Genomic DNA, 12,015 nt, shown 5'->3' on the forward strand with positions numbered 1-12,015 from the left:
TGGTTCATATCAACTGGCTCCAGAAAGTTTAACAGAATTGTAAATTACTTTTATTAAAAAATCTTAATCCTTCCAGTAGTTATCAGATGCTGAAGTTGAATTGTTATTTTCTTTCTGACCACAGTGCTCTCTGCTGACACCTCTGCTTGTCTCAGGAACTGCCGAAGCATTAGAGGTTTGCTATGGGGATTTGCTCCTACTCTGGACAGTTCCTGAGACAGAAAGAGGTGTCAGCAGAGAGCACTGTTATCAGACAGAAAAGAGCAACTCAACCTCAGCAGCTGATAACAACTGGAAGGATTACAGTTTTTTAATAGAAGTAGAATTTTTCCTGGAATACCCCTTGAAAACATACCCAGCTTGACTCTTTAAAAAAAAAAAAAAAAAAAAACACTTCCCGCACTCCCCAGTATCATTGCTCTAATCAACTGTCCGACCCTTTTTCCCAGACCTGGTGGTCGCTGCCTCACAATGCAGCTCAGCAAATCACTGGCCTCAGCTGTGTCCCACTTCGGCTAGTGATTGGCTGAGCACCAGGGTTAAGGTCCAGCACCAGGAAGAGGATCACACTGGGGACCAGAGCGGAGATACCAGGGGAGCGTGGGAGGTAAGAAATGTTTTTATTTTTTTTTAAATAAGAATCAGGCTGGTCATCTTTCCAAAAACGCCCTTCTGCCAGAGTACCCCGTTTTTACGCTCCAGCGTGGGGAGATGTAGGCTACACTGAGCAGTACAGCTGCTGAGGCCACCGTAAAATGCTCCGCAAGTTCTGTGCACAAGCTCTATCAATTAGAAAAAAGCCATGTGCACGGAACTCCCTAGGCATCACATGGTGGCCCCTGCAATCCAACCGCCAAGCGTGAGCTGCGTCTCCCCCCGCTGGAGCTGACAATTATATGAGCCTGAAACTCTGGATGTGCACTTCGAGCCAGTGTTTCTCCACTAGTGTGCCTCCAGTTGGGGCCTTCGGCAGTCTGGGCCTGCTGGAAGCTACAGTTTTACAACAGCTAGAGGCACCCTGGTTGGGAAACACTGCCTTAAGCCAGTCCCTAAGGAGGCTACACCCCCTTCAAGTGAACCAACCCTCTGTGTAAACATCTAGAATTCCCTTGCTCGCCCAAAGTCTGATTCAACATTAAAGGGGCGCTCTGCTCATATACATCTTATCCCCTATCCCAAGAATAGGGGATAAGATGTCTGATCACTAAGGTCCAACCACTGGGTACCCCCTCGATCTCCGTGCTTCACGTGGCGTTTGTTTAGAGCGTCGGGTTCAGAGTCGGAGGCTCGTGACGCCACAGCCGCACCCTGCTCGTGATGTCATGGCCACACCCTATAGACTTGAATTGAGTGGCATGGCTGTGACGCCACAAGCCTCCGCTGCGCATTGCCAGTTATCCGGCATGGAGCGAAGTTCACTCTGTGCACTGGATGCCTGGGGTACCGCAGCTGAGATCGCGGGACCCCCACGATCAGACATCTTATCCCTTATCCTTTGGATAGGGGAGAAAATGTCTAGGGGCGGAGTACCCCGTTAAAAAATTAAACATGTATTTTCTTTACTTGTGTAAATAAATATATATATATATATATAAAAAAAAATGTTAGGCTGAAAATAAACACTCTAAAAAAGAAACATATCTGTGAGTAAATAATCGGGAAATGTCTAGATGTAAATAATCAAAGAGAAAATAATGTGAAGCCATGAAGAATAACATTTATGAAGAATAAAATAATCTATGATGGTGTCCTGAAGTCGTATTGTTTTCACAGAGTTTATTTCGGAAAACTATACAGTGATCCCTCAAGTTACAATATTAATTGGTTCCAGGACGACCATTGTATGTTGAGTCCATAACTCTATGGAAACCTGGTAATTGGTTCTGAAGCCACCAAAATGTCATCCAAAAATAGGAAAAAGTGAGGATTAAAGAAAAATAAGTAAATAACTAATAGAGATAAAGCAAATCCTTATATATAAAAGTAAGAAAGATCTGCTGGGAGCTGTAATCACTGTCTGTGTCAGTGTTTCCCAACCAGGGTGCCTCCAGCTGTTGCAAAACTACAACTCCCAGCATACCCGGACAGCCTTCGGCTGTCCGGGCATGCTGGGAGTTGTAGTTTTGCAACAGCTGGAGGCGCCCTGGTTGGGAAACACTGGTCTATGTAGAGGACAGAAGCTTCTTCAGGGTCCTGTACAGTACACGCAGTGTCCTAAAAAAGTTAAATGGAGCCGCCTTTACTTGGTGTCCAAAGGAGCAGCTAACCCTGGTACAGGTAAAGAGTACAGAACTTGTAATACCTCCCTGTACTGTAGGGGGCGCTACCAGACAGGAATTCAGTGCATGCACTTAAGTAATACAGGTAAAGAGTACAGAACATGTAATACCTCCCTGTACCGTAGGGGGCACTACCAGACACCAGTCAGTGCATACACTTCAGTAATACAGGTAAAGAGTACAGAACATGTAATACCTCCCTGTACTGTAGGGGGCACTACCAGACACCAGTCAGTGCATACACTTCAGTAATACAGGTAAAGAGTACAGAATATGTAATACCTCCCTGTACTGTAGGGGGTGCTACCAGACATCAGTCAGTGCATACACTTCAGTAATACAGGTAAAGAGTACAGAACATGTAATACCTCCCTGTACTGTAGGGGGCGCTACCAGACACCAGTCAGTGCATACACTTCAGTAATACAGGTAAAGAGTACAGAACATGTAATACCTCCCTGTACTGTAGGGGCCGCTACCAGACACCAGTCCGTGCATACACTTCAGTAATACAGGTAAAGAGTACAGAACATGTAATACCTCCCTGTACTGTAGGGGGCACTACCAGACACCAGTCAGTGCATACACTTCAGTAATACAGGTAAAGAGTACAGAACATGTCATACTGTATGGGGCGGTACCAGACACCAGTCAGTGCATACACTTCAGTAATACAGGTAAAGAGTACAGAATATGTAATACCTCCCTGTACTGTAGGGGGTGCTACCAGACACCAGTCAGTGCATACACTTCAGTAATACAGGTAAAGAGTACAGAACATGTAATAACTCCCTGTACTGTAGGGGGCGCTACCAGACACCAGTCAGTGCATGTACTTCAGTAATACAGGTAAAGAGTACAGAACATGTAATACCTCCCTGTACTGTAGGGGGCGCTACCAGACACCAGTCAGTGCATACACTTCAGTAATACAGGTAAAGAGTACAGAACATGTAATACCTCCCTGTACTGTAGGGGGCGCAACCAGACACCAGTCCGTGCATACACTTCAGTAATACAGGTAAAGAGTACAGAACATGTAATACCTCCCTGTACTGTAGGGGGCGCTACCAGACACCAGTCAGTGCATACACTTCAGTAATACAGGTAAAGAGTACAGAACATGTCATACTGTATGGGGCGGTACCAGACACCAGTCAGTGCATACACTTCAGTAATACAGGTAAAGAGTACAGAACATGTAATACCTCCCTGTACTGTAGGGGGCGCTACCAGACACCAGTCAGTGCATACACTTCAGTAATACAGGTAAAGAGTACAGAACATGTCATACTGTATGGGGCGGTACCAGACACCAGTCAGTGCATACACTTCAGTAATACAGGTAAAGAGTACAGAACATGTAATACCTCCCTGTACTGTAGGGGGCGCTACCAGACACCAGTCAGTGCATACACTTCAGTAATACAGGTAAAGAGTACAGAACATGTCATACTGTATGGGGCGGTACCAGACACCAGTCAGTGCATACACTTCAGTAATACAGGTAAAGAGTACAGAACATGTAATACCTCCCTGTACTGTAGGGGGCGCTACCAGACAGGAATTCAGTGCATGCACTTATACAGGGATTTTACCAGTGAAATGTCCATTCTGATTGGTCGGTTCTTCCAGCCATTGACAGGTTTCACAGATCTGGACTGTCCGTGCATTGTATGTTGAGTCTGGTTTCAAGTTACAATGGTCCAGAAAAGACCATTGTATGTTGAAACTATTGTATGTTGAAGCCATTGTATGTTGAAGCCATTGTAATGTGAGGGATCACTGTATCATGTTGCTTCCTTCAATCCTCCTGCGTCCCCCACGTTTGATATATTGTCACTTCTGACGGCTGTCATGGGAAATCTTTACATAGTACATTAAAAGTGATTGTGTCTTCATTTAACCAGTCAGTCCAGACAGGAGTGGAGATTTTGAGGCCTGTTGAAAGGTGACATTGTGTGACTTACTGAAAAATGGCCTTTATTATGTCACAGATCAGCTGAAACCTTCATACGCTCCCGTCCCTCCAAGCAAGACTGACTCGCATCTGGAGGAAGGTCTCATATCAGACACACTTGACAGAGCGCCAGATACTCCCGAGACCCATCAGCCTCCCCTTATCAAGCATGCCGCGAAAATGATACTTACACTGCTGGACTCCATCACAGGTGACCCGCTAACCACACGCACAACACATTATTAACGCATCTTATCATTCAGTGCCAGGACCACTGGAGATTCACGAGACTCCGTGGTGAGATGGCACAATTTGGCTCATGAAAATGTTATCCCGAATATAACACTTGTCTTATAACACTTGTTTTACATAGAAGTTATTTTTTATGTATCTTATGGATTTTACATGTAATATGCATTTGTCCAAAAAAAAAAAAAAAAAAGAATTTAGGCTTCTCATTGAACTCAATATCAACATATTAATTTTGGTTTGTGGCTTGTTCAACCTGCCCTTTGTCCTTCTTACAAGGAACCAATAGTAATGACTTCAATACTGTAGGCACTGTTTTTTTTTTAACAAACTTTGCATAGATCATTAGTGCAAGCAAATATAAGAAAATGTGTAATATATCTTATAAAACAAAAATGCTTCTTTCTCCTGTTATCAAGCTTCCCCCCCCCCCCTCCTGCTGCTCAAATTGTCTCTGAAAATCAGCTCAGCTTTGTCCAAGCAATACATGTGTATGGAGTCGGCAGAAGGGAGCTTTGCCCTCCAGCTCTGGGAGAACTGCAAATTGTTGATGAATCCTGCAGAGCAGAAATCTGCTGAAAAATGCCATATTCAAGTTATATAATGGACCGGAATGGTGACGCTCTTAATGTACACACACGGCAGCTTATCCTGAAAAGTCATCTTAAGTGATAGGTGCAATTTAAAGGGGAACTTCACAAAATAGGGCATAAGTATCTGATCGCGTGGGTCCTAACGCTGGGACCCCTTGCAGTCTCCTGCCCTGAACCCCGGCTCTCTTCATGCACAAAGCTGTGGTCAACATGCCCGCTCCATGTATCTTCAGCTCTCCCGTAGAGATGCATGGAGGGGGCGTGTCGATCACCGATTCATGCGTGTGGAGAACTAGGGCAGGAGATCACAGAGGGTCCCAACGGTCAAACCCCCTGCGATCAGACACTTGTTCCCTATCCAGTGGTTAGGGGATAAGAAGTTCAGTACCGGAGTTCCCCTTTAAACGGGTTATCCAGGAAAAAAACTTTTTTTTTATATATCAACTGGCTCCAGTAAGTTAAACAGATTTGTAAATTGCTTCTATTAAAAAATCTTAATCCTTTCAGTACTTATGAGCTGCTGAAGTTGAGTTTTTCTGTCTAAGTGCTCTCTGATGACACGTGTCTCGGGAAAGTTTAGAAGCAGATCCCCATAGCAAACCTCTTCTACTCCGTACAGTTCCTGTGACAAGCAGAGATGTCAGCAGAGAGCACTATTGCCAGACAGAAAACAACAACTCAACTTCAGGAGCTGATAATTATTGAAATGATTAAGATTTTTTATAACAGAAGTAATTTACAAATCTGTTTAACTTTCTGGAGCCAGTTGATATATAAATACAAAAAGTTTTTTCCTGGAATACCTTTCAGTTGTTAGACTCGCAGATATGCCCATTCTTACCTATCAGCAGATTTACTTTTGTACTTCAATTTCTCGCAATACAAATTCAATACATTACGCCACCCTAGTAGAGCCCTCAACAGACTGCGATTCACAACCATCATAACCATTTGGCAGCCAAATATAGACACATAATAACGTAAACATCTCCTGACAGAGTATCTTTTGTTGTTTCGAAGCTAGTTCTGCACATTCTGTCCCTGAAAACTGTTTCTATTGAAAGTTTGTACGAAAAGATGTCACTGGCTCCTATTTCTATAATTGGTGACTTTGCCCCATCACTCAAAGCTTCTGGTGGAATGTGGTCAAGGTCATTGGTAGAGTAGCGAACCACCCTATACCCCTCTATCCTGAAGTCTGCAAACTGTTTTTACATGTTTTTAATCTTATATATCATTATGAGTAAGTTTTTTTTTCTCCTTTTTTTTTAAGTCTTACAGTCGCCTATGGTGTCAAACCTCCTGTACTTACTATGTCTACTCTATGAAACATGTTTTACTGTTTCTTTGTTCCCCCACTTTATAGTAAATCTAGATATTTGCCACATTGTCTTTTGCATCTGTTAATGCACTTTGGTGCTTAAAGGGGTACTCTGCCCCTAGACATCTTATCCCCTATCCAAAGGATAGGGGATAAGATGCCTGACCCCCCCCCGCTATATCCCTGCTGCAACCGGCGTTTGTTTAGAGCATTGGGTGCAGTGCCGGAGGCTCGTGATGTCACGCCCGCACTCCGTTCGTGATGTCACAGCCCCCTCCCATAGACTTGCACTGAGGGGGCATAGCCGTGACTTTGCAAGTGAGGCATGACCGTGACATCACAAGCCTCTGCCCCGCATCGCCAGTCATCCGTCATGGAGCAAAGTTCAGTCGGTGCACCGGATGTCTGGGGTGCCACAAACGAGATCAGACATCTTTTTCCCTATCCTTTGGATAGGGTATATGATGTCTAGGGGTGGAGTACCCATTTAAGGATATCTTTCCAAACTTTTCCCCCTAAGATTAAAACAAGTGTTGGCCGCTCTCCAGGTACGAACGCAGGCACGTTTTTTACCAGCAGTGCAGCGGGTTTCGCGGTAAAACCGATTCATCAAGCATCTGCGATGCCCGATGAAGTGGACTTACAGTGAAATGCGTTGTGGGAGTTCAAATTTGGAATGCTGTATCTATGCGGGTGGGAAGGCAGCAGGGAATTCGTTTTACTTTTGATATAATGTCCAATGTTATGCTTGCTCCGCGCAACCACCTCTGGTGAGCTGGATATTCCCATTGAGCATTTACCTAGTCATGCCCCCTCCCATAGATTTGCATTGAGGGGGCAGGCATGGTGTCATAATAAGGCGGGGCTATGGCGTCACGAGCTCCCGGCGCCGGCCCCTTTTAAGCTTCAGTGCCGGTTTTAGACTTTTTTTGTCTGATATAAGTAACATTTTCCGTTCTTCACTGAATCTGGATAGAAGATGGACAAAAAGCTCCTAATTGAGGAATAAGACGAGGATACGAGATGCTTTCTCAATTTGTACATAATTTCCGCCGGTTCTCACCCATGTAGATCACAAGGTTGATATTCATCCTTTTTGCTTTGATCTCAGCCTCAATAATTAATTCTCAGATCATTTTTACATTTAATGATCAACATTTTTCGATATTGAAGCTCTCATTCTTAGCAGGTGTTCGCCACCTCTAAAGAGTTAAGATCGACACAGAGACTTCTCAATTAGATTTTTTTTAATGAGTACAATCTGAACAGAACTAATCTCTTTTGGATCATTACTTCACCTAATCACAAAGGCTATTTTTTAATTCAACTCCGTGGAGGATTCTAGTTGTGGTTCTCTGGAGCTTGGTAATTGCATCCAATGTCTGGGCTTCTTTGCTGTTCACCTAATGGACTCTGCAATTAAGACAGAAATGTAGCTTAACCCCTCGGGCTGATGTGACCAAAAATTATTAGTGTTTCCATTATTTAATCATTTATTATCTGGATTATCCTCCATTTTTAAGGAGTTGTTTACGGTCATAACTTTTGTTCTTGTCTTTACTTTTCTATAACTTTTGCCTTTCCTTTCCTCATGACTTAAAAAAATATAAAAAACTGTGTCACAGGATCATCTACTTATAGTAATTTTTCTATACTCTATCGTGAGTTGTTTATGCTATTTGTGTCTGTGTGTGATCACCCAGTGGTTCTGATGTGAATTGCAGTCTGTTCAGAGTTTTGCTAGCATGTTGCAATATTGCTTCTAATTTGTATAATGAGAAATTAAAATCCTTAAACGAGTAGTCCAGTGGTGACCCAGTGGTGAACAACTTATCCCCTATCCTAAGGATAGGGGATAAGTTTGAGATCGCGGGGGGGTCCGACCGCTGGGGCCCCCTGTGATCTCCTGTACGGAGCCCCGACAGCCCGCAGGAAGGGGGCGTGTCGACCTCCGCACGAAGCGGCGGCCGACACGCCCCCTCAATACAACTCTATGGCAGAGCCGAAGCGCTGCCTTCGGCAATCTCCGGCTCTGCCATAGAGATGTATTGAGGGGGCGTGTCAGCCGCTGCTTCGTGCGGAGGTCGACACCCGCTATCTGGCCGGAGAGCCTGGCCCCCGTACAGAGAGATTGCAGGGGGCCCCAGCGGTCGGACCCCCTGCAATCTCAAACTTATCCCCTATCCTTAGGATAGGGGATACGTTTTTCACCACTGGACTACCCCTTTAAAAGGGTTGTCTCATTTTTATTTTATTTTTTTAAATACTCTCCAGTGCCACTGGAATCGCCGTCCCATCCTCCTGCAACAGTCTTCCTGCTACTTGGGGTCAACACATAACACTGCCACTCAGCTAATCGTTGGCCACAACGCTGTTCTGCCTCAGCTAGCGTTCAGCTGAGTGGCAGTGTCATGTATTAAAAAGGTTATCCAGGAAAAAACTTTTATATATATATATATATATATATATATATATATATATATATATATAATCAACTGGCTCCAGAAAGTTAAACAGATTTGTAAATTACTTCTATTAAAAAATATAATTCCTTGCAGTACTTATGAGCTTCTGAACTTGAGTTGTTCTTTTCTATCTAAGTGCTCTCTGATGACACGTGTCTCGGGAACCGCACAGTTTAGAAGCAAATCCCCATAGCAAACCTCTTCTACTCTGTGCAGTTCCCGAGACAAGCAGAGATGTCAGCAGAGAGCACTGTTGCCAGACAGAAACAACAACTCAACTTCAGCAGCTGATAATTATTGAAAGGATTAAGATGTTTTAATAGAAGTAATTTACAAATCTGTTTAACTTTCTGGAGCCAGTTGATATATATATAAAAAAAAGTTTTTCCCTGGAATACCCCTTTAAGTCGGGAGTCAATACATGACACTGTCACGCAGTGTAATGCCAGTCGTGGCGGGAAATTGCTGCAGCTGACGGTCAGCTGAAAAGCAGTGTTACATGTTGACCTCCAGAAGCAGGAAGTAGACTGGGCCCGGGAGTTGGGTCGGTGATTACAGCGGCATCGGGGAATGGCTGTAGGTAAGTCAAGGTTCACTGTTTAAATGACCGCATTCTGGGGAGTATTTTCTTTTTTTAAGTATTAAAGTGGTATTCCAGATAAATACATCTTATCCCCTATCCAAAGGGGGAGAAGTTGTCTGATCGCAGGGGGTCCCAGCGGCGGGGCCTGTGCAGCACCCGCATTCTATGTGGGGCTACTTCTCCAGTCTCAGAAACTTCTGTGTTTCCGGGACTGGAGACGGGATGTCATGCCACGCCTCCTCCATTCATGTCTATGGGAGGGGGCGTGATAGTCTTTACGCCCCCTCCCATAGACCTGAATGGAGGGGGCGTGGCTTGACATCACGAGGGGGCATGGTGTGATGTAACATCTCCAGTCCCGCAAACACAGAAGTTTCCTAGGCTGGATAAGCAGCCCCACATAGAATGCAGGTGCTGCGCAGAGATCGCAGGGGTCCCAGCCGCTGGCCTCCCGCGATCAGACATCTTACCCCCTATCCTTTGGATAGGGGATAAGATATATTTGCCCAGAATACCCCTTTAAGTGAGAGAACCCCTTTAAATAAATTCAAGAAAGGCTACATGGGGACACATCTGTAATCCAGAACAACTTTAAAGAGGAAAACAAGGATTCTGCTCAACTAATGTAACCAAGGGCTCACTATATTTATTTATTTCTGGGTGGGGTACAGTCTGTCACTGAAGAGATCCAATGGGGGAGTCTTACAGAAAATGAATCATGAAAAAAAAAACATGCAAATTTACTCTTTCTCTTTGGAGGGGAAACAAGGGTGCATGTACCATAGGGGTAGACTATGTGGCTGATATGGGGCCGTTAGAGAGGGGGCCCCATCCTGGTTGGTCCCATACCTTTTTCTGTTGGTAAGAAACTGCATCAGCAAATTATGGAGAAGAAAATGGACCAATTGGTTATGGAAGGCAAAGGGAAATAAAAACTTGACCCTTTTATCCTAGAGGGCAAAATCAGACGCTATAATAGGCGGCCCATATTGACCTTTGTTACGAGGCCCTCTCGCTACTATATACGCCACATGTTATAGGTGAATGTCTCAGCCTTTAACTTTTGCAGCACACCAGAAACCCCCCGTTAACAGCTTTTTTGGAATAGTCTTCTCTCTAGTTCATCCGTCCGCACGATCAGGTTCATCTAAACAGCAGAACTTTTATAATTTGTGCCAAAGATTTAAAGGGGTTATCCATGAAAAAAAAAATTTTTTTTTTTTTCATATCAACTGGCTCCAGATATTTAAACAGATTTGTAAATTACTTCTATTAAAAAATCTTTATCCTTCCAGTACTTGTCAGCTGCTGAAGTTAAGTTGTTCTTTTCTGTCTGACAATAGTGCTCTCTGCTGACACCTCTGTCTGTCTCAGGAACTGTCCAGAGTAACAGCAAATCCCCATAGCTGATAAGTACTGGAAGGATTACAATTTTTTTTTTTATAGAAGTAATTTACAAATCTGTTTAACTTAAAAGTTTTTTTCCTGGAATACCCCTTTATGCTTACATGGTGTGAAACACATTTATTTTACCTTTTAGATAATTTTGGTCTGCGTCCGACAAACGGGGTGTTGAGCTAGAATTCTTGGCGCAGGTGGTGCAAACGTAGACTTTTAGAAACATGCAATGATGAGCTGTAGGAACATAGCTTGATATCCCTCCTGAGGGTATGCAGTTTAGTTTCTATTGAATGACAGCAAGCAGAGATCTGGCAGACCATGAGAAATTACTATGGCATACCGATGCACGACCAGCATTTAATGTATGTGTGTGTATGTATATATATATATATATATATATATATATATATATATATATATATATACATACACATATAGGGCAGTCTTTTCCAACCCAAAAGCTGTCCAGGCATGCTGGGAGTTGTGGTTCTGCAACATCTGGAGGCACCCTGGTTAGGAAACACTGATATAGGGGGAGATTTATCTAAACCTGTCCAGAGGAAAAGTTGCTGTGTTGCCCATAGCAACCAATCAGATTGATCCTTTCATTTTTCAGAGGCCTTTGCAAAAATGAAAGAAGTGATCTGATTGGTTGCTATGGACCACTCAGCACCTTTTCTACTAGACGTGTTTTGTTAAATCTCCCACATAATCTTTATAGCTTTAATTTCTTCTTGCATAAAAATTCCATACAGAAATAGTAGCTAATAAAAGTCCATTAAAGGAAATCTGTCACCAGTGTCACCTGCACTAATCTGTCGGTACTGATAGGTGACACTGATGAAGAACAGTACTCACCTTCTCCCGTTCCGTGGCGGGGATCTTTGGTAATCTCCTCCGTTAGCTCTGCTCCGGGCACCCTGCTTGGGGTGCTTTTGGGCTTGTTTTGCTGCCTCTGGCACTGGGGGCCTTGAATGTGTACAAGGCATCATGGAATCTGAGGATTACCAATGGATTTTAGGTCGCACTGTACAGCTCAGTGTCAGAAAGCTGGGTTTGTGTCTGCAAGGTGACAGTGACCACTAACTTATAGGTTACCCTTAGGTAAACCCAATAACCCCTTATTTACCATACACCCTAGTGGCGATAAAAGTGCAATCTTTA

General features: G+C 43.7%; 1 protein-coding gene across 3 annotated transcripts in view; it reads left to right on the forward strand.

Annotated features, from left to right (window-relative positions):
* Positions 1-12,015, forward strand: part of KHDRBS3 (KH RNA binding domain containing, signal transduction associated 3) — a 130,518-nt gene that overhangs the window by 37,906 nt on the left and 80,597 nt on the right. For 2 of the 3 annotated variants that reach the window (XM_056522806.1, XM_056522805.1), the window contains one exon: positions 4,277-4,450. The exons of the other annotated variant lie outside the window; for it this stretch is intronic. In XM_056522806.1, coding sequence (XP_056378781.1) covers positions 4,277-4,450 — 174 coding nt within the window. The remainder of the gene's footprint in view (positions 1-4,276; positions 4,451-12,015) is intronic. 3 annotated transcript variants of the gene reach the window in all.

The sequence above is a fragment of the Hyla sarda genome, chromosome 5 (assembly GCF_029499605.1).
Source record: "Hyla sarda isolate aHylSar1 chromosome 5, aHylSar1.hap1, whole genome shotgun sequence".
In the NCBI taxonomy this organism is placed as follows: domain Eukaryota; kingdom Metazoa; phylum Chordata; class Amphibia; order Anura; family Hylidae; genus Hyla; species Hyla sarda.